The 25,072-nt window shown below is 32.5% G+C and overlaps 1 protein-coding gene across 3 annotated transcripts in view; it reads left to right on the top strand.

Moving 5' to 3' along the window:
• The first annotated feature begins 293 nt into the window (after positions 1-293).
• The window catches only part of LOC148601199 (neprilysin-1-like), a 58,560-nt gene continuing 33,781 nt past the window's right edge, over positions 294-25,072 (top strand). For 2 of the 3 annotated variants that reach the window (XM_088554789.1, XM_088554788.1), the window contains exons 1-2: positions 294-538; positions 10,893-11,009. In XM_088554789.1, the coding sequence (XP_088410915.1) occupies positions 10,899-11,009 (111 nt within the window). In that variant the 5' untranslated portion in view covers positions 294-538; positions 10,893-10,898. The remainder of the gene's footprint in view (positions 539-10,892; positions 11,010-25,072) is intronic. The other variant, XM_088554790.1, reaches the window with a different exon arrangement.

Here is a 25,072-nt window from a genome sequence, read left to right as displayed (position 1 = left end):
TTCCATTAATGAAAAATGTTATTTTAAGCTTTTTGATATTTTACGGAGACCTTCCACTTTATATGATTAGATCAATTGATTAGTCAGATGATGAAGCAATTGTATTAAAAGGAAACGTCGTCTTAGAATGCCAAAAGGACAAATCAAGACTTAACATTGGTAAACGTTATTTCTACTTCTTTGAATATTAGGCATCACGCCAAAGTATTTTATGATCTATATTACACGATTTTAGTGATTGAAAATTACTTAAATAAGTACACATTTTTCTCTGGAGTATAATTTATCAGTTGTCTATGACTTCAGCAGGTAATTCTGCTTTTGTTTACAATGCCATATGTTTGCAACTATGATATGCGTCCCGTCTGTTGAAATAGGGTGAATTGCAACCAAATTGGACATGCGGTAATTAGCTTTATCCTTTGGCGGCCAATTAGATTGTATTGTTTTATGAGAAGAAGTAGTAACTGATCAAATGGATTTTTTTATGTTCGGATTTTTGTAAAGGAGTATTAAAATGATTTGATGTCCCACGGAGGTAAGTTGTAAAATCATAGAAAAGTTTCGTTGCCTGTTTGTTTGAATATGTATTATTCTATTACCTCTGTTTTAAAACAACTGCTTTTATGATTTGTTGCTTAAATAACTTAACCTATTGTTCTCTTTTTTAAATAAAAAAATCATTGTTGTCTTATTGTTACTATTATCGTTTTGTTCTTATGTATGTAGACACTAATTTATATGTACTGTTAAGTTTGATTAGTAAACTGAGGTCGGAGGCTTTTTGTAAATTGTTTGTCATAAGTCGTATGTTTAAAAGTCCGATATATTTTTTTACAATTAAAATGCACGATTTTCAATTTTCATATTTCCCAAACCCTTTCAATAGACTTAAATTCATCTATTTATCCAAGAAGAAAACGGTAATAAATATCATAATATATGTAACGTCATACAATATGAAGTCATAGTTGATGAGTGTATATTTAGTTAATGTGAAGGGTGTTTCAAGCAAACTAAATAGTACTCTTTATACCATGCTACCTAAAAACAACGGCACACATTTTTTTTATATTTATATAGTTTCTTAGTAAAAAGTTCCTATAGTAGCACCTTTTGTAGGTTTATCAGGTTGTTGAAATATTGTATATGATTATTTGTTCTTAATGAACAATCTGTTCACTTTTTGACGTTAGACAATGTTGCAAAAAAGTGGTACAATGGACTAAAGCAAGATTATAGTTTAGTTGTTTGTTTTATGTATGGAAGGGTGAATTCAAAACTTGTATATTGGTCACAATACATTGACATTTATCTGTCTGCCTGTCTGCAGTATGCGCAACGAAATTCTTTCCTGTTGAAATATCATTAACTGGTACAATGAAGATATTCATTATACAGCTTGTAAATAACTCCACTTTACTTGTAATTGAAAAAAGATTACAATGTAACACATCTGCGTATTCTAAGTTGAATGAGATTAGTAGTTTCATACTTTTGCTTAGTTGATTAAGTTATCGGATGCTATGTGCTGGCTTATTTTCTTTTTAAATTCTTAATGCCATTAAAACTAATTTTTAATTTTTACGTTGTCAAATGACTGTTTATTTTGTTTCGTATTGCCATTTCTTTATTTAATTGTATTTAAACTTTGGAATTAAACTTGTTGCACCTTTACTCTTTGTTTAACGCCTCTTACCTCTGGCCGCTATTGTGTCGTCAAAACATAAGTACAATAACGATCTAAATGTCTTATAAACGCTTCGAAAGGCCAGTGTAAAAGTTCATCTGCTTTGTGTGCTATATTTTCTAAAAAGGCGTAAAATTGAAGAATTTATTTTTACATCTGATTACATAACTCGAAAGGCTACGATTACCTTTGTCACAATCTACAAATACTCGATATAGAATATTAGATTATTTAATATTTTTTTCAACGAGAGGGAGTTTCTCATGCTTATTTTCGTCAAGCGGCTTCGCCACGAGACGAGATGAGCATGAGAAACTCCCGCGAGTTGAAAAAGATATTAAATAATCTGTTTATCGCTGTATTGCTGAAGTGTAAGGTATTAGTTTCTTTTATTTTCATATTCCTGACCTAAATATATTATTTTTATTTATAAGCGCTGCAATGTTTCCTTTCGGGACTATTTTTCGGCGACGTGCTACGTGACGTCACGTATGTTGTGCAATGTGATTCACATCATTTGAAAAAAAAAATCGGTTAACTATGACGGTCGCGTTTAAAATTTGTGGAATAATTTAGGGATTTTTTCATTCTTATCGGGTGTGTTACTTCATTTAATCATTTTCCATTATAGACTATGAAAATAAATGCCACAAATTAGCCATTATTTCATATACAATATACAAACAGACGGTTATTTGGGTCGTCAAATATTCCTATACGCTGTTGCTTGTATGTCACGCGAAGACATAAAAACTAGCGATAATTTGCATTCTCACTCGACTGGCTTGAGATTGAAAATTATCGTATAGCAAGATAAAAGGGATTTTTAACAAAATAACGATAAAATAAAAAATATAGCATTTTTCCTGATCTGTAACGCCAAGGTAGGGGTCTATTTCGTTGTCGTTTACAAAACGTCAAATTAGAAAATTGAATAATAAAACAAGGGAAAAATTGCCATATTTAAAATGTAAAAACGTTACATTATACAATTAACCGTTTGAGTGCCAAGGCTTCCTTTATTTTGCTAAGGAAGAATTTGAAGATTCAAATTAACTGTCCTGCTTATGACGTCGACAATAACTTAACGTCACAAGAAAGGGCACAACGGTGGGGTGATCGAACGCAGAAAGAAATAGACATAAACTATTGATCATTTGGATGTTTTGGAATATATTTTATACTGTCAAGTTGTCAACTTAGTATATATACGCATTAACGTACTTATGTACATAGAAATGTACCAAAAAATAGGAAAGGAAAAAAAAATTAAAAAAAAAAAAAACGTAAAAAAAATATAATTAGACGTTTCACGAGAAGTGTTTTCAACTTGTCGATTTTTTACATACATGTAATTTACCACATTAAACCTTTTTAATACTTAAGCCCATACATGTAGTTAGCACACAAAAAGATTTTACGAGCCGCTATTTCTACACTGATATTTATTTGAAAAGGATATAATAAGCTATTAAAACACCTAAGAAGGAAGTTGAATTTCATATCCATTTTCCTTAAATAAGTACAGTTTAAAAAAAACAAATAGAAGTAATATTGATAAACAACCTAGTTATTTTATTCGGGACATTGAAAGGAATCCTAAAAAAAACAATTGTAAAACCTCTAGGAAATAAATAACCTTCATGCCAATGTTCTCTTTTCCCTAATTAGTGAATACTTGGCTAGTACATGTAAGAAGATTAATTTTCATAATCATATGTTCAGCTGATAAAATGTTCCGTGCAGTCGATGTCAACTTTGAGTAAAATCATTGTACAATATTTGCGATTTTATCAATGATAAATACATGTACATAATTTATAGTTGAAATTATATGTTCATATTGTTTAAAATTTATCATTATTTGTTCTGTTTTGCTTTTTTTTTTTCTTTTACACGTTTTTTTTTTTTTTTTATTTTTCCCTGTATGATATACGTGAAGCATACATGTTGATTTAAGTAGATTGCAATGATGGTAAAAACAAAGAGACGTAAATAAGATGTGAATATTTGATCAATAGATAACGACGAGTAGAAATAAGAACAAAATTTGCAAGGAACTTTTTGGCGTAGTTTTATTATGTAGTCTACCCCGCGAAGCACCCCACGCATCATCACGTTCAGAACTGTGACGTCAATGATATTATTGCAGAACAATCGACTTGCTGAATGTGCAAGAATTTTCGATTCATAAAAATGTGTGAATGTCGTGGTCAGAAATATGTTACAAAATGATATTTTTATTGTTAAAAGATAATTGTATAATTAAAGAAAAATAATAAGAACTGATATTTTTTTTTAAAGCAACGAAATTACTTTTATTATAATCTCACAACGAGTGGGTGGTATTTTTATTCGAATTATCTTGTCTGTCGGCCACTACGTTTGAGATTTCGTATATAGCTTTATATAGAATGGGGATATGTTGTTAACTTTCTTTGTTACTGTACAATATCAACTTCATGTAAATAAATGATAACGATTTATTGCTATCGACGTGCCGCTATAGTTGTGATAATATAAAATCTACAACGATAGCGAGTTAATTATGGAATGTTTCGAAATGTGAAATTCCATATACAACAAGCTAAAGTCGTAGATTCAGTTTCTCTAAATTTTCAAAACTAACACAATCCAAATGCAAATTTTCCTAACATTTTTTAGGTGGTGTAGTTGCTACTGCACACTGCACAACATGCAATCAGAACTTGTATTTTTAAGACATATTTTTGGAATTGCAAAGCATAGTTAATGATTTTAATATCACCAATAATAAATGAAAAAAATTGTAAAATATAACATTTACCATTTAACATTTAACAAATCCAGTTACCCTAAGTTACAAATTTTTTGTAAAACTATTCTTTTTGTATGTCGACCAACCAGCGTCTGAAAACTTTAATCTCTCTAAGGACGACAAGTATTTTCCCACTTTGGCCAGGAGGTGTAAAAATTAGAGAACATTACATATATCAAACATATATCGATAAGACGTTAAGTAGCACTCTAGCTAAGAATCTTGCAAAATGTGATACATGGTTGGAAAGCCTACATATTTTTTTTGATATTTTGTTTAAAATGCTTTAGTAAACAGAAATTAACATTTGGTTTTTCATATAACCCGTGCTCATAGGAGATAAGAATTGTATAGAATGCACTGTAGAATTCGAAAGTAAGGGAGACATGACACTCAAATACAATAGAATCTATTGGATTTTCAATGTTGATTATCTCCTAAGAACAGGCAGATTTGAATGAATAATTACACATTTCATAATATAGACCCATAAAACAACTTAATTACAAAAATAAAAATATGTAGCCTTTTTTTGGGTGTATCACATTTTTCAGATTTTGCATGATTCTTACAAAGACAGCTACTTAAAATTAACACATATAGTCTAACTTTCAATGACAAAGTATCATGTTACTTTTTGGGTGAGTTATTAATGTAACTGAAAAAATTGATAAAATAGAAGACAAAATGTGCCTGAAAAATCGTAACTTTTTTTTGCATTTGTTTGTGTGTGTGTGTGTTTGTTAGTCGGTAAAATACAAACCGAATCCGATACAATTTATGGGTTTCCAATTTTAAGTTATTTACTTATTTTGATTAATGCAATGAAGATAATTGATCAATAGATTTAATGACAATTTTACACATTAAGACGACCTATACTTGTTTTATTTAGAAAAAAAGTCTGATATTATGTTTTCCTAATATGAATTAAAAAAATGTTGACGAGGGAAAGATTCTCCATTCAAAATGCCGATTGCATTTGGTTAAATATCTTTTAAACTATGCAAATGATCACACATTTTTTTCCTCCAAAATCTGGGGAGTATGGGGCTGATTTGATATTGAATAACTTGTACATACCATTTTTTTTTTTGTTTTTAACAAAGAAAGAAAGAAATACACTATTAACCTCAGACACAAAGGTTTACATGGCGTAGTTCACCCTGACAATTCAGTTTATTCAATATCAATGCATGTACCAATCTCCTGCAAAGAGGGTAAATTCGATATTTTAAAGCTCACTTAGTGCCATACTCTAGCGGTATTGTAATGAGTAGTGTCCATGCCTTTTGATTTTGGTATCATCCTGTTTAGTAGAGCCTACAAACTTATTTCAAGTACTAGTATGCATACATAAATGAGGCTGTTCATGTAAACATCAGGCAGATCCATCCTGTGATATGAGTGGCACAGGGTAAATTTTATGTCATTGATTTTGTTTAGTTTTGTTTTTTGGGTTTTTTTTTGTGCTCTGATGTAATGTTTATACCATTTGAATATCAAAAAGCATTAAGTTTAAAAAAACCCGACAATGGAAGGCTCAGAAAATGATTTTAACGTTTCATAAAGCAACCCAATTTTGCTGAAATTAAAGAGTAATCACCCTTTCTTCAATGAATTTCAATGCGTTCTTCATTATTTATTTCTTTTTTATCCTTGCAGTTTATCCAAAACCAACATTCAACATTGAGAAAGGGTGATTTTTTTTTAAAACAAAATTAGTCTTGTGCCTCCCACTGTCGAGTTTTTGCCTGGACACCTTTTTAATACTTTTTAAAATTGCTGGTAAAGTACGTTTTGACTAATGAGGATCATCGTAAACAATAGCAATCCCAGAATGCAATACATTTTCGGAATCGGTCCATTGCATATTCCATTCTCCATTCTTTATTCTTTCATTTTTCACCCTGTGTTGTTTATCTAGTTACACAAGATTTACTTCTTCGTTTTTGACCCACACCGTTTTGTGAATGTTTATATTTAATTTTGTTTAAAATTTTTGTAATTTAAAAAAATAGTGACGGTTCGTTAGTCGAAATTTAAAAAAAGTGAAGGCTTTCGTCAAGAAAAATGTAGGGTTTTGGAATGTGTATATGTTTATCATTTACGACGTGTAGAATTTGATGTAGTGTTTATCGTGTTGTTTTATGGGTTTCATAACGTATACATTACAATTAGTAAGTCATAAAACAGCATAATTTCCGTTTTCAAGAAGCTTTATCTATCACGTTGTGTTTTAATGTTTACACTCGAAAATATCGTCTATAAATTTCATTTTTTAATATTTTTTTTTCATTCAACTATTCGGGATCAGTTATTATGAATAGATCTTAGAATAGTGATATGGTCGGGATATATGAAATTAAACTTTGACAAATTATGATGGATATTGCATAATACACAGTGAAATGAATGCAAACTTGGGTAACAAAACAAATTTGCAATTTCTACATCGAAAGCATGAACCCGAAGTGCAAAATGCAGCTTCATTTGTACATTAAAGCAACATTGACGAAACACATGGTAATATGACGTTTTTTCTTGCAGAAACGTAATGGTCAGGTGCATTGGCAGCTTATATTTTTATTGTACCAATTATTTGATTTGTCATTTGACAATATATACGGATCGGAAAACCATTTTTTCTTAAATGTACAACTTTGAATTCGGGACAGAAAATATCCCCTCTGTATAGGCAAAGTCGTTGTCGTGTAATTGGAATTTGGCGATATATTTTTATCATGACAGTAGAGTAAAATACCCGGCAGTGTAAACAATGGAAAGAGTATCAAGGGAACCAAGGTTATAGTGGTTATCAAAAGAATGTCATCCAGGGACAAAGTCCAGACACGGAAAACAGACATACACAACAAAGAACATACAGTAACTAAAATCATACATACAAAGTAACAAAAGCAAATGAGCAACTCGGACTCCACTAAAAACTAGGAGCATGAACCATGGTGCACTGGTAGAGTAAGCGTCCTCTGCTTTTCTAGAAACACCCGCCGAATTGCTCATAAAAAATCCTGTCCGGGAAAAACTATCAAGACCAATAAAACTAATTAGCAGCATTTTGATTTTGCACTTCATCGCAATGTTTTATTTAATTTGTTAGTATTTCTGATAATAGTGTTCCGGGATTCTTTCTGTTATTTTTTGTACATTAATTGCTAGTAGGGTTATTGTGTGTTCTCGAAATATTGATAAAGGCTTCAATAACCACTGAAGACTTCGCTGTTACATGCCAACTTTTTTCGATGACGCCTTCTAAGGAGGCTTTTATAAGGATGATCCGATCAAGATAATGCGTTTGTTCTACTATTTTAGTTCAAATGTTAGTAATTTATCGAAATTTGATATTTTTACTGTTTTAATGACATAGAATAGCATCATCGCTCTCATGTTTATAAAACGTCAACTGCACGAATAGCCAATTTCGAAGGGCGTATATCATTATATTTTTTATTAATTGTATCGTTGAAATTGTGGTTTTCAAAATTGTTTGTAAATTAATTCTTCTTAAAATACGCATTAAATTGAACTATGTGTGTTAATTAAAATAAAGAGAAGAGCTTAAATGCAGCACAAACACTGCATCGTTCATAATGAGAAAGTGCCACCTGTTACCTGAACCTTCACTACTTTAATGCGGATCAATCTCCCAAGGATCGGTGTTTTTGACATGTTCATGCTCAAATTGTTTTGAAGTTAGTTCAAATATGATATCATTGCATATATTTTGCATTACAAGGTGAACTTCAATACTTACCTAAGCCTTTTTGTTGAAAAAAAAATAATATATTCCTGTTAAGCTTCACACAATCGTTCTAACAATACGATGCATTTAAATGCGCACAAATAGTATGATTCACTGAAAAGTTTACATTAATTAAATATTTTAGAAAAAAACAATGACTGTGATGATGAAGTATCTTTGTAACGGCATATACTAACTAGTTTACTCAGTTCATTTGTCCTTCAGATCCGTGCAAGCGTTTCAAATACTACTCTGTTTAATATACCAAATGCTTTACAACATATAGGTTAATTGATATGACAGAAGTGATATAGCAGACATGCAATAAATTGTATACAAACTATTATAAATCCAAACAAAATTAGATAAATTAGACCCAAAACATGTACATACTTTGTTCTGCACTTCTGCACTGGGCTTGTCTTTTTATGGGCAACTCGACGGGTGTTTCTACAAAAGCAGAGGACGCTTACCCTACCGATGCGCCTGGTCCATGCTCACAGTTTTTAGTGGAGTTCCGAGTTGCTCATTTACTTTTGTTACTTTGTGTGTCTGTCTGGTCTTTGTTTCTGTGTTGCATTCTTTTGATTTCTGCTTGGTTCTTGGTTCCCTTGATTACCCTTTAAAAAGCAAGGGAACACTGTAATAATTTTCGAATTTAATGTTGGTATTTATTTAGTTTGCTTTTTGGCGTTTGTACTCTATTGTACTCGATTTTCCCGACAACCATTCACTTCAAAGCGATAATGGTCTCTTTAATTCCAGCGACAGACTGGAGACAGTCGCTAGCGCAGAATTACAATTATTGAATGGAAGTGCGAAATTGTATGTTTTCTATCCATATCTAGAATTACCATTCACTGATTAAAGAAATTGACTGCTAATTCAATTGGTTTACGCTTAGAAATAACTACTTATCTATTGGGTTAGAAAATTGTTTTGATCAGGCGAGTAATACATTTGTTCTTTGCGTAAAGTTTGCCTTGATAGTCTAGTTCATCATATTAGGATTATAAAAAAGCAGCGCAAGTTAAAAGGTAAAACATATACATTGTTTATTTTTACTACTATCGGAGTCAATGTGTGTTTTATACTATTTTGCCTAAAGCTTGATAATAAATGATGAGAAAAATATAGCATTGTGTTTTACAAGCCAATCAAGAAGTAACTAAATTTCAACAAATTCACCTTCTGTCACCTAAACATTCCATTTCGACCGTTTTCGAGCTATGGATCAATCATGTACCACATGTCATCCTTCTCTAATTTTCACATTTTTTTATTTGACAATAGGAAATAAATAGCATAGACATACTTATGCCCAATTTATATTTATACCCCGATACGAAAGAAAGAAACATACAACATGTACACACATTGCTTAAGAACTATGGTATACAGCCGGCTGGATAATTGGTTTACAACTTAATCTAAGGATCATATACCGCTTCATCATATTCTGAATTTAAACAGTCCTATGGACTTAGTGAATATTTACAAGCCATTTTATATTTATGCTACAATATCAGCAACCTCTTGTTTGGTAAATTTTCATTAATGGTAAACCCTACAGTTGCATATGAACTCATATCCAATGGTCCTTTTCACAAACAATCGTAAGAGTAAAATTAAACGTATGTTATGACGTCACAATACTTTTATTTACTATGACGTCATAACTTACGACTAATTTTACATTTACGATTTTTTGTGAAAAGGACCACTGGTGATTGGTAATTCTTTATTGTATTTTGACATGGATATAATGTATATACTAAATTTAAGGTTCAATGATTTCTGGTTTATAATATTGCGTGATTTCAAAACGACAGGGTACAGGATACTTGTCAAATATCCTTACGCTGAAATAATCATATGCAACAGAATTAGAGTAAAAAGGCACACACATACATGTAAGTGGCAATCGATTAATATTAAATGGTTGTGACACGTCTCTTTGATGGACGTTTTACTGAACTAATTTTTATATAAGCCTAAATCAGATAATTCTAAAGAATAAGGTATTCCAGCAATGTAATACAAGGCTTCTTGTCTGCCGAACGCTTACCAATACAATCCAATATTAAGAAAAGGAATGTCATTAACAATGACTGATTCTATTATTGAATGCACCCCTGCAACGAGTAAGTCATTTGTAATCAGAGCTAGCGCTCTATATCAACATGACGTTTTGAATGAAAGAAAGATTATAACCTCTGGAATGATTGACGGTGAACAAGGACGAATTCCGGGATCGATTTAAATGACATGGCGGGTCCTTCTAAGAAAAGTGCAATATAGGACATTGAACTAAGATCATCAAAAAATAATTTCGAACACACCGGTCAATGATATATATTTCTTTCACACGAAGTAAGTGTGCTAGGGTCAATATTCATGTATGGCTTTCATATATGAGGAACTTTCATATTGGTATTATTCGATACCTTTCCTTCTATTTGTCGTTAGTGTAAGATATGCAGGAATACCTTCCATAGTCGAAATACTTTATAGTGAGCTGATAATTGACGAACAAGAATTATATGGGTCCATTTTCCTTTAATGTACCTGAGATTATGGTTTCAAGGAAAATGCCGCTTCTTTTGAATAAAACACATGTATAAAAACACACTATTTTTCAGCTGTACATGTCTGCTGAAAATGGAGATGACTGCTACCTGTACGTCGTCACAAGTACTTTGATTGGATTAAGCATATTGTTAGTTCCTGTCGTGGTGGTTTTGAAACGGAAATTTGAGGTAGTCGATGTTGTGCGCTTTGCTTTGGTTAAATGAAGATAAATACCCATTCAGCTTTAAAGGAATTAATTATACGACATTTATTTTTGTGGATTTTGATATAAGTACGTGTATTTTACTCTTCTAGAGCCTGTGAGCCTATGTCATATCTCAGATGTGTATTTAACATTTAAACACCTCCTTCTCACCAAATAGTCGCCTGCATGCAATTTCTGTAGATTATGATTTTCTACAACAAACATGATTGCTTTGTTATTCATTGTGAATACAGTAGTTGTACAACACTTTGCTTCAAGTTAAATCTAAACAAACTATGAGGATTGAGTAAAATATCTTTGTTTTTGTTCAAAGAACTCTTCAAAAGTTCTCAAAGAGGCAAAGTTGTAGGATGACTCCTTCTAATAGAGTTATTGCCCTCATAAAGAAAAAAAAGAAAACGACTTTTGATGTTGATGTTTTGGCTCACGTGGAAAGTTTCAGTTGAGGAAATGATCTTATAATAAAGCCTAAAAAAGCTGCATAACATTCCAAATCGCTGGACGACTTCCCAATAAAAGTTATACACTGCACTGCACTCTTAAAGGCGAAATTGTTTTCTTTTCTTGTTTTGTGTGCGATTTAAGCTTAAGTCTTTAAAATCTGTGATAGTTAGAAACATTTTATTGATTGAATGCCCCTTATGATGAGTTGTAATAGAGTATTTCGTTTATATTATCAAAAAGTTTTGCCATAGTTTTGAACGAATTTTTCTGAATTATACTAGGAAGAAATTTTTAATTGGTTATAGATTCTTATGAGCTGCTTTAATCTTAAGTTTAACTGCGTCATACCTCCTTTCTAGTGTTATAATCCTCCAAAGGCTCCATTTAACGAATTTAGGGGTTGTGTTTTGTGTGTTCAAATGCTGAAGTACTTTTTTTTTATTTCTGATTTCAAATCTTCATTAGACGAGGAAATTGGTTTTTGGCGACCTAAGTAAATTAATATTTAATTAGACTTAAACAAAATTACATATGGCCCAAGTTTTAAGGACTGTGAATTTGTGGTTCTAATATGTCGCCCTTAAAAGGCTTTGAGTACACAACCGTGGTAAAACTTTGATAATCATATAACTAACGTTAAAAACATATGACGTATTATTTCTGACGTCGTAGATTAGTTTAACCAATTTTATCGAAGTTAGAACAGACGTTTACTAAGTATAGGTCGCTATTTTGTGCAACACACAGTCTGCGTAAGTCCTTGCTGTCAATAACGAAGCCCCTGAAAGTCATTCAGAAATAATATGCAAAATAGGAGATGCACATTGGTACCATCTGATGGAATATAAACGACGTCTTTTGTTTAAATCGTATTAGATACAACATCCAAATTTATTAACTTTTTCCAAAGCAATCGTTTTTTAAGACATTTTGGAAATATTTTTTTTTAGTGGCAAATTACACTGTACATAAATAACTTATTGAATTACATTGCCATTCGTGACAAAGATAGCATTATTTTAGGGCCTCAGTTACAAAACTGAATAAAAGGCAACAAGAAATGGTAAAAGGGTAATCAAGAGAACCGATATTCTAGCGGAAATCAAAAGAATGTAATCCAGAGACAAAGACCAGAGATGGAAAACAGACAAACAAAGAAAATAAAATAATAAAAAAATAATGCATACAAAGTAACAAAAGTAAATTAGCAACTTAGACAACAATAAAAACTGGGAACATGGACCATGTGCTCCGGTAGGGTAAGCGTCCTCTGCTTTCTAGAAACACCCGCCCTTTAGTAAAAATAGGCCAACGTCCTTACTACGTATTATACAATCATTTAAATTATTGGACCGAATAAGTAATAATTCTCTCAATGTCTGTTTATTGCATTTATTTGTTAATCTAAAATAATGGAACTAGAACGTCTATCCTATGCGCCATTTAACTTTCCTTTTGTTTACATCACTACGATATAATTAATGCATATTCCCGCGTCCTTCCCCCGAGAAATCTCGTAGAATATTTATACAAACCCTACTTGGATGAGAATCATATATTTTGACGATAAGAAATATTGCCTTCTTTGTATTGAATATTTGAATATTGTTTTCTTTGTTAATAACGACACAATGGTAAGTCCACTAGTGAAATACTGCAGTACAATGGTATTATCCAGCGACAAAAATGTACAGTATTATCAAGATAAAGCACATAATAAAGCGATATCTGGCACTGGCGCCACAAACAGAAAAAAAAATAAAACACTTATTTCTGAGAATATTCGAAACATCCGAGTTGCTCATTTGCTTTTGTTACATTGTATGTATGATTTTAGTTACTTTATGTTCTTTGTTGTGTATGTCTGTTTTCCATGTCTGGTCTTTGTCCCTGGATTACATTTTTTGATTGCCGCTATAACCTTGGTACAATATAACACCAATCAAAGTCTTTGAACTTTATAACGTCACACACAGTTGAGAATTTTCTCATGTTTAAGTACTTTTTTAAGTTTTGTGGCGCCGGGCCAGGTTGACTAACTCTATTTGGTCGAGTTAAAGGACGACTCCTTTTTACAGTTGTTATCATTTACAGTAGAAAGTCATATCGTTCTTTTCGAAACATTAATTATCATAGACATTTATATGCACAGTTACAGTACCAAAACGAATCACTTTCTATTCAAGTGGGTATGGGAACCGGTACTCTGAAGAGTGAGATGCAACTTGTACCCAGGAAAATCCTTAAGTTGCAACCGTTCTTGGTCCTGGGTACAAATCCATCACTATGGCATCATTTCTAACTCCATAGAGAGCCAAAAAAGAAAATAAACAATTTACAGAACTAGGTCAAGGTCCTTTGTGGGTTATATTATTTTATATTTTATAAGTCATTAGACCGAATAAATAATAATTCATTCAATGTCAGTTTATTGCATTCGTTTGGAATTGTTAATACAACACAAATGAAATTAGAACTTTTATGCACCATTTGCCTTTCTTTTATTTCATCAAAACGATGATATTGATTCGTTTTTCTGTGTCCTTCCCGCGAGATACCTTTTTTATAATTATAATACAGAAAACGTAACGTGAACTAATATAGTATATTTTGACAAAAGAGATACAACAAGTATGTGAGTATTTAAATACCATAGTTCGAAGACATTGTCAAGAAAAAAATAACTACCCACAACTTCAACACAAAACAGACATTCAGTGTTATGTCAGTACCATAATTCTTTAATCAATGATTACTATCTATATTTTTTTTGTTTCGCTTAGTTTTGGCCTTGTTTGCTTGGATGTTTTTTGTTTGTTTTTATTTTCTTCCTTTGTTCTATTTCATGAAATGATTAACGACGCTAATATAGAAAAAGTCTGTCAATTATTACTAATAATGAACATGTTTACTGATAACACACTGTTTGCCATGACTCAACCTCCCACCTTATGATTTATTTATTTGCTCACTCATTAAGGCTCGCCTGTAGCAAATTTAAATTTGTTATCTTAATGAAGTAGGCCTAGGGTAAGGGACATAACACTTCAAATCATTGGAACGTTTGTATTCACCACTCTACAACAATCTTGTGTAAGCATCTAATTAACTTGGATTCATTTTATTCTGCTTCAAACGAAAGCTTGAGAGGCTTTGGTGAAATTGAGTATGATGCAAACATATCACTGACTTCATGAGTTATGTCCATTACCCTAGGTCTACCTCCTTAAGTATAGGTAAATATTTCACACATTCTTAACTAGCGAGATGTCAAGTCATTTCATGAAACAATATTTCAGGGAGAGATACATGTGATGTTACCTATGTTATTAAATTCTTTTTCTGATGATAAAGTTGTAGTATGCTGAAGGAATCACAAACATGCCTCATCGAATATAAATCGTTAATGTGAAAAATAGTTCATTTGAAAAAGTGAAGGTCTTCCCACAGTTGATACAAATGGCAAAGGGGAAAGTCTTCCCAGAAATGATACCAATGGTCAACGGGAAGTTTTTTTTGTACGTCAATAGAATATTTGTAGTATAAATGTATTGAACTAGCGCTATTAGTAGACACTTGTTATTCAAGAAATGGCTTGAGTATAAGTTCATGGGTCTTACATGTAATTAAATTCTACAACAATGTGTTTCAAAACATAAATGAAATATTTGAGTTTTTTGCAGTTATGAGCCTAGTATGGTTTTGATAGTAGGGACCCAAAAACAACCATTTCATATAATTTTAATACGTAACGTAGAATTCGGTACAATTTAATGTTCTATAAAAGTAATGTAGGCTGTGATTCATTTTGGTGTACACTATTTAAAATTTAAAAATGTTTGAAGGTTCACATGATTTAGAAACAACAGTATGATTAAATGTATAAGGATCTCAACGATACAGTTCCATACCACACAACAATAAAACGTTTTGATTAATTTTTACTTGTCATACTTACTGCGTAGAAAATAAATGATTAAAATGAAACAAACCAAGCATTTGATAACTTCACTATATAATTCAATATATATGTTGTGTCCATATTTTCCGAACTGTTCATGGTTCGAATTGTACGGTCGTACAATGCTGCACATTGCAAATCATTGTTTCCTCTATGAACTATATATATATATGAAGGTCTGAAAAAATCCCAACGATGTTAGAACTGTCAAATTTGCGATGTAAATGTTTGGTCGTTCCCTCCGCGGGACTCGAACTCGTACCGCTGTGACATCTATGGCAACACCACCTGCACAAAGTCCAGTGGTCTAGGGCTCATATAATATCAGTCATTTTAATTTCCTAACCCGAATGATTTTATAGCTATCTAGATCCATCAGTGAAAATGACTACAGTGACGTAATAACTTTCGATGATTTGATAAAATACCTTTAGATTTAGAATAAATTATTTCAATTGATATAAACCTTACAGGGATCGTAATAGGTAGTAATCGCTTCTAGATTGTTTAACTCCGTTTATTTTTTTGCTTTGCTGTACATGATGAAAAATGAAATATGAGCATTAACTACTACGATGTTTACTACCGAGTGACAAAGTGAATAATCTTCTATCTTCTGTGCAGGATAACCTAAAATGAGTAAACATTTTTATATGACGTTTAACTAAGATTTCATTAAGACAAAAACGAAGATGTGGGCTATTTACAAGAGGGTCTAAATATTTGTATTAAATGTGTTTACCCTTCACATGTCAAATGAATTGGCAAGAGGAAAGACATGAAGAAATTTGTAAATATCTTTCTTGGAATGGCCGTCGATACACATTACCGATAAATACAAAATATTCGCGGTAGTAAAATATGAACTAATGTTTTGTTTGATAACTTGGGAAACTTGGTGTACACATTTTTAAAGGAGACTAATGTACATTAAATTCCGTTATGCAATTATATTTTTTTGTTCATGCTTAAATTGCAGCTATGTTGCGTTAAAATATTTATCCTGATGTTTGATTCATCCCTCTGTTCACCTTCAACTCGAATGACTGCTCTTTTACTATAACATCTTCTTAACTTATATAAAAATATGTCAAAAATGAATAAAGCCATACTTATCGTAAGTTATCTATAAGGTAATTTGTGCTTACAGTGAGAAATTATCAGATAAGTGCCTAATTGATTGTCATCTATTGATGTGAAACGTTATTAACTTACAACGCACGATAAACAATAAGTGTTGAAGAAAGATTACATGAAATCGTGATGTTAGAAGGTACAAATGTTTTTTCAATACACCTGTCCAAAACCGAAAAATATGTGAAAGATTATTGTTTGCCTTTTATTTTATTGTTTTTCGAAGGTTGGATATTTTGTCAAATATGTGGCGCATGTGTATGTTTGTTAAGTTAAGTTTGGTATTGTGGTTTTGTCTTTCTTTGGTTCTGTAAGGGGTGTGGCTTTAGGGAATTGTGGATAAGTACAATGTTTACTCTTTATGAATATTCAAGGCACCAATTTTATGGTTGGTGTCGCATATTTATTTTTACATATTTGAAATTCTTGTTCATTACAGTGTGATTGCTGTGTAAATATTAACTAGCAGAGAGACCCAATAACAACACATTACACTGTATTTGTACGTACCACATGAGTATGAGACTTTACCTATATGTGGATAACTGTATGATCTACATTATATCTGTAAGAGGATATTCATGAACTAGAGATGCTTTATCGATAGATTTGTCATGATCAGTTATCACAAGTTTGTGGATGTATTTGGTCTAAGTAGACACTGGTTGGTTGCAGACCAATTTTAAATTTCCGGGTTTTTTGTTTTTGTTTGTTTTTTTTTTTTTTTTGTTTTTTTGGCCCCTGTGTCCAGTCAGATTGAAATCAGCCCCTCGGTGGTATTAAGGTCAGCTTAAGATTACTGTTAGAAAACGTATTAATTTTCGCTTTTTTTCGCGGTTGCATCAAGAAAGGGAAAATTAGTACCCGCGAAAATATATTCATATTACCAAGTCTTTTGACTGTTATAATCATGGTTTTCACAATTTTAAATAGAAACATCGTTTTGTTTAAGGGTCGTATCATTCAATGTAATCAAGTTTGAATTGATACTAAGTCTATTACAAAAACGTATATGGTGAAAGTACGTGGGTTATAATTCCTAAATTCTAATCCTGTTTACATATTTGTATCAATGGCCATAGAGTACATGTTACATTAAAGAATAGAAATCAGTACTGTGCAAATTTTTTTGTTCACAAAAAGAACAAAATGTAAGTACTACAGGTAATCATCGGTAAAAGATTACCGTTTTACATACGCTGATACCTGTCTGTTTGTTTGTGTGTTTTGTTTGTTGGGATTTAACGCCCGAGCAGCAATATTTCAGCTATATTCAGGCGATCTGTCGATGAACATGAAGCGGATGATAAAATGAACATGAAATGATGATGAAATGAAAATGGGGTGGGATACAAGGATAATGGGGTCGACAAATTTTGATTGCCACTGGAAATAAGAAGAGGTGGGTAGGGTCGAGCAATTTAGCCTCCTGTGGCGGAGCCTTATGGTTCCTACTCCGGGAGAATACCACAGTAGGGTTCATTAACGTGCGAGGAAGGTGGCATCTTTCCCAACACGGTGCACCACTATGATTTTCGGTCAGGTTTTCCATATTATAGCCTGACAACCCCAGCATGGAACATACCAAGGGTACCCCATTCCACCACCTGGGGCACACAACCCAGTTGTTCTGTGGGCAGAGCGCACTAGCCCACGGCTAGGGTTCTGAGCACTATTTAGTCGCCTTTTACGACAAGCTTACTGCTGCTGCAGGCCTTTTTTTTTGACACCCGGGCTTTCACGGGGCCTGATAGCTGTCGGGTAAAAGTAAATACGTAAACATGCAATTAAAGTGTCAAAAGTTAATCCTTACAAGTAGCTTCGGCTTGGACAATTAAGTGTGTTTTTTTATTAGTTTTAAATAAGAATTCACTGTTAGATTAAAATGGCTAGAGGAAATATGTAAATATGTGGACTTTTCAATTTGTTATTTTCGTATTATGGCCGTCATTAATTTCATTGAAATATTAACGGTAAAATAACTGATCAAAAGAAAAATCACACACTGCCGAGACTATTGAAAAACTTAATTTCTTTAACCTTGAGAACCGCGAAAATTAATACCCGCGAACATGTTGACTTTTCAAAAACCGCGAAAATTAATACGTTTACAGTATTCCTTTTATAAGTAATAGATAGAATGATTTCATGCTGTCAAACCGCTTTAGTACACCTTGAGAAGGTTTAATAGATCAGCTGAATAACAAATTGCGTAAGATAACAAATTCGTGGATACAAAAAAAAAAAAATCAAATTATAACACTTTCAGGGCTCAGTAAGGTATAATTGATTCAAAGTTCGCAAAGTCTAGACAAAACCATTTTGAACTTGAATGGCACTGTCAGCTGTAATGTGAATTAAAGTGACTTAATGGAATTTCTAGGGGTATTAATTACTTGTTACTAAATAAACAGACAAAATAACAGTCTATATTTGACAATTAAGTTTGTATTTTACCAAAAAGGTCGGTAAATTACCGCGTTTTCAGTAAAATCGGGGATAAATATAGCACCTTTGTATAAATACGTGAAGAATACAGAGAATATGTATGGTGTATATGACACAGAGACAACAACCCTACCGGGATAAAAATATCAGCCAAAGGCCGCCCATTAGTATTCAACGAACGACAAGGAAATCCTCAGTATATACATCATTTTTGGAACTTAAGCTATCTAAGTATTCTTTGATAAATGTGTTGAACAAGTATACGTTAAAAACCACTGGGTCGATACCAAAGCTTGTTGATCATAGGTCCCCGAGGATATTCACCTCCGCCGGTAGTCATCTCTCAAACGAGAACTATTAACAATTGTAGCCACAATATTTCTACTTTTTTAATATACTTTGGAAGGACTTATCGGTGATAGAGGTTGCCAACCATTTGTTTTGTTTTGTTTTAAATGCTTATTATTGAAGTAATAGGATATTACTCATTTAAACACGTGCACAGCACACCCAACTGTGAAATATTTTTATAACGTTTATTTTCAAATATTGTTAGAAGCAACTGGTTTAATACCCTGCTGGTGGACAATATGTCCCCGGTGGTATTCACAAGCCTAGTACTTATCAGTCCTGACCTAAACAATATCAATTATGTACCGAAATTGCAAGTAGCTCAACATTCGGACCTTTGAAACACCGACTTTCGATTCATAACTTAATCATGTAAAATTTATTTTCCTGGGTTATCACTATGTCTTGTTTTATTTATTAAATATGAAAATCAACATTACTTCAATCATAAAATTATATTTCAGAGCATTATCAACTTTTCCGTCTTTTTGCTTTTTTTTGGTTTGTTTAAGTACCAATTATGTTATCAGAATAGCCCCTGTGCGGGTCCGGATTTCAAAGGAATAGGCCCGCAGCAGCGCTAAGCTTGTAAAGGGCGACTAAAAAGTGCTCAGAACTCTGGCCGGGGGGCTAGGGCGCACTGCCCACAGAGCAACTGGTTGTGTGCCCCAGGTGGTAGAATTTTGTACACCTGGCGTGTAACATGCTGGGGTTGTCAGACTATAATACGGTTTATTGATTAATTGATTGTTGGGGCTTAACGCCCGAGCAGCTATATTCAGGCGATGAGCATGAAATAAATGATAAAATTAACATGATATGATGATAATGTTGAAATGAAAAACGGGATGGGACACAAGGATAATAGGGTCGACAGATTTTGATTGCCACAAGATAAAAGGGAGGGATAGGTACGGTCGGGCAATTTAGCCTCCTGTGGCGGAGCACAAAGGTTCCTACTCCTATATAACAGCAGGATTCTTTAACGTGCGAGGAACGTGGCATCTTTCCATACATGGTGTTCCACTGTGGTTTGCGGTGGCAACCAAAATTTGTCGACCCTACAATCCTTGTGCCCCAACCCATTTTTCATTTCATCATCATTATAATTTATTTCATGTTCATCGTCTGAATAATGCTGAAATATTGCTGCTCGGGCGTTAAACCCCAACAATCAATCAATCAATCAATCATGTTATTGGATGGCTTACTTTGGATTTGTTTCTTTATCCAATTAACCACAGAAAATTTTATCTGGATGGTCAAAATGTATTACTAAGAATCTATTAATTTCGTACATGGTGTAAAATATTAGTAAATATTCAAACTACTACAACTTTTGACATATTAAAAATGTAACAGAAAATCGCATTATAAACCGATGACTACATTCTTTACATTTGTGATCATCTTTTCTGCTCATGTATATTTTACATTTCGTGTATCAATATTTTCGTAACCCGTTGATTGCTTATACAAGTAATTATTACCTGTAAGATCACCTGTGTACAGACCAGTATGACGCTATTCTCTATCTACTTATCACAATCTCCAAAATCGAGATGATGTTGGTCAACTTTCTCTGCTCAATAACGTTGAACATTGACGTAGTCAGTGCAATATTTGATATTGACCTGTACAATGGACAAAGGTATTATAGATCAATTAACTTACTAATAAAAACTTCAATTATACACTCGCTTTGTTTACATACAGTGCGATTCTTCCGAAAGTAATTCGCATTTTTTCCAGTTGATTTGTGCAAATATGTTATTATAATTTTCTTATTTATACGCTGAGAGTAGACAGATAAAATTTTTAACCATTAAAACTAAGCCTCAATATCCGTCCATTTGTTACCGCATTTGTCATCTAACTTTTCTGTTCCCTTTTATCAAAGCAGCATATGTTCTTAAGGAGGTAGACCTAGGATAAGGGACACAACACATACAAATCATTGGAATATTTGTATTCAGAATTTTTCATCGATCTCATGTAAGCATCAAACGAACTTGGACTGATTCCATTCTGTTTCAAAAGAAAACTTGATATGCGGTGATAATATTGAATGTAATATAAACATATTACTGATTTCAAGAGTTGTGTCCCTTACCCTAGGTCTATCCCCTTAAGATAAGACTTTTCTTATTCATTACGGATACACGTAGCACCAACCACTTGTTTCACAATTAGTTGCTTGTTTCTTTAATCTGTCCTCGGTTGAAAAATACTCAGATTCTTCTAGAACAATGAGTAAAGTTTTCTTTTTGTAAAATATTCTTTCTACTGACCACTGATTTACCGTTATGATACCGTAGCATGCAAGTTAACTTTCTACCGGTATATCCACGTTGCAATTGAAGAGGAGGTTTTGAGCACTGTAATTTGTACATTCAATACACCATTTCGTTTGAAATACCTGGACCTTTGCGGTGATGTAATATCTATGTTGTCAGATTTATTGTGGACTTATCTTGATTATGCATCGGACTTGTATTCGGTATGTTGGTTGTTACCCTTATTTATTTTGAATACACTCTTTGTTCTGTGTAACATAATCCTTGGTTTTTCGAATTCTGACAAAAGGTACACCATTTGTTTGGAGTTTCAATATATTTTTTGTTGATTTTGAAAACAATGTTTTTTGTCACACTTTTTTCTGTAACACATCAACTGACCCATATTTAAAAGGTTTTAATTTTTGATGACATTAAAAATTAAAAAAAAAATATGATAAAAATCGTCTTTGGACATTGTCGTATTCGTCGTGTATAACAACTTTTGATGTTTGTTTCGAACTTTTGATATTTATTTAAATTTTTCTGTCTATGCCTTAAAAAGTATTTGCATCTGTATTGTCCTTAGTCATTTTGAGTTCTTTAGTGTGTTTAGTTTATGCTATCCTTTACTTCACAGTGCTGGTCACTGAAATAAAAAAAAAATAGGCGTAAACAATGTATTCAATCACTTGTGTTTAAGCAAAATTGATTTTAAGGAGGTAAACCTAGGGTAAGGGACATAACTCTTGAAATCAGTAATATGTTTGTATCATATTCAATTTCACCAAAGCTTATTAAGCTTTCATTTGAAACAATGAAATCAGTTCAAGTTACTCTGATGCTTACGTGAGGTTGATGTAAAATGCCGAATATAAACGTTCTAATGATTTGTAAGAGTTGTGTCTCTTACCCTAGATCTACTTCCTTAAACAAACAAAATAACCAGCACGACAATTACCAATATTACAGTGAAGAAGACACTTACAGTTTTGGAGTTAAGTAGCAGTCTTTCTAAAAATCAGACAGAGGGTGATTCATGCATGTCAAAAACCCACCAAATTTAGTTATATTTCTTGTTCAGAAACAGTTACTGATTACGTAACCAGTCTTAGGTTTTCATTTGGTTGTTGCGTTTTTGAGATAAAAATTATGTAGATTGTGCATGGAATTTGCACTTTGCAAGAGTTATCGTTCTTTATTTGGCTCATTTGGTTGCTTTTTTGGGAGATAAATGTGCAAATCTGAATGCAGAAAAGGTTGTTGTTATGTGAAAGTATGACATATGTAGACTAAAAAAGCATCGTTTGTTTGGTGGGTTTTTCTTGACCATGAATCACTTTACCATTAGTAGTGTCTGAATTTTATATGGACTGGTACTTTATATATAAACTCAGTTCATTTAAAGAATATTTTACCTAACAACTGCAACCTTTTGATAGTTTTCCTCGTGCATCGTAAATGTTCAGGCTATATGGGCATAATTATAACCCTGATATGTTTTATACTAAATGTCATAATCCCCTATACATCATGGATATGAAAACATTTTTGATCTCTTTGTCTTAAATAGAAAATACTATTACTCGATTTAATCTATGTTTTGAAGTATACAAAAGGCAATATTGTATAACGTTCAAGCATGTTCAAGATGCTACATCAATAACACAATCCAAATAAGGGACAATGTTTATTGCGTTGTTTCCGAAAAAATAATTATGAACAACAAACGGATGATAGAATGGTTCTGAATGATGATTGATAACTAACTAGAACTTATTACGTCTTTCAAGCGTTCAAGTTCTCAGTATGATTCGATCACTCATTGAAAGATCGAATCTAACATCAAACAAGTGATATTAGTTGAAACCGTACTAGGCCGTGGGTAATCAATTAAAATGTTGTAGAAGTGTAAGAAACTATATGAATTGTGTTATCACAGTTGGAGCGGATTTAACATCTTAAGCACAATGCTTACAAAAACATGACGAAATGTTGACAAAAAAAACCAGAAAAAAACATGCTGTTTGTACAGCATATTTCATAGTACGACTTGTCAGCAATGTGCTGAATACTTTACTTATTTTTATTATTCGGTCGACATCATGGACTTGTTGATAGTTATGCTTTCGATATATCTGCGGGACAAATTTTTACATATTTTTTTTCTAATTCTTTAATACATGTAGTTGGAATTATTTTTTTTTAATTAGGGGATAAATGAATGGTTTTCTCAAGTATGTATGTTTGAATCATAAAGAGCAATAGTTGCTCAAAGATATAGTACATGTAGACCAAAACAAGCGTCGTTAGTCCAATTTGGTCTTCTGCAACATGAATCATCTCTACCATAGACAGTGTCTAATTTTTTTAAGACTGGTACTTTTAAGCATTCAATTTTGGGGGTAAATAATGTTACATGTAAATACGGACCTGCTTTTTCTCTGATATATGGTACATGTAATACAGATATTTAGGCAATTGGTTTTTGACACTGGCTTTATAGTAGTTATCTCAGTCGAGTCTGTTAGGGCGAGCCTGCGATTCCCACAAGAAAGCCAGTATCAAAACATATTGCATCAGATTTTGTTCATCGGTAATTTGTAGGTAACTTTATTTTTTTTTTGTATATTAAAAAAAAAACCAAAAAATCAAAATTTTGACCTTGAAAAAGAATGCTTTAAAATGACATATGTTGTCGGAATGTGTCAGTATCATTCAACTCCACTCTGACGTGACGATTTTTCACGCATGCCGTTGTTTGAACTGACCTGTTATTTGTTGTATCTGAGCCAGTGTGCAGTGACAAACATTATCGGTTATTTGTTGTATCTGAGCCAGTGTGCAGTGACAAACATTATCGGTTATTTGTTGTATCTGAGCAAGTGTGCTGTGACAAGTATTATCGATGTGTATCTGAGCCAGTGTGCTATGACAAGCATTATCGATGTGTATCTGAGCCAGTGTGCTGTGACAAGCATTATAGATCCATGTACATCAAAGGAAAATGACACAAATTAGAGATTAATAAAATTAATTACGACGGGTGAATGTTTAGTATGCGTAAGCTGGGTGACTCCGGAAGTCATAAGAATTCATGTATCAGAAGAAATAATATTGATACATGTAGTCTGAAATAAGTTAATTCGTTCTATTCTATATACTTGTACTTTGTACTTTAGTAAAGGTTTGCTTACCTTTTGTTTTGAAAACAGTTGGGTTTTTTCACTGATAAGAAGCTTCATTTCATACATCTCTGTTGTAAGTACGTCTGCCATTTGCAAATTGAAATGTAAATTATTATATGTAACTAGATAATGTGCTTCCTTTTTCACATTCACATACAAATATCTTAAATCAATTATATTGTTTTCTGTTCTGTTAAATTTTCAGATTAGATTTCCGCAATTT

Source organism: Perna viridis, chromosome 12 (genome assembly GCF_037379345.1).
Source record: "Perna viridis isolate PV_CMFRI_1.1 ecotype Kerala chromosome 12, ASM3737934v1, whole genome shotgun sequence".
NCBI lineage: Eukaryota > Metazoa > Mollusca > Bivalvia > Mytilida > Mytilidae > Perna > Perna viridis.
The sequence above is the reverse complement of the archived record's forward strand: the minus strand, read 5'-3'. Positions and strand labels throughout refer to the sequence as shown.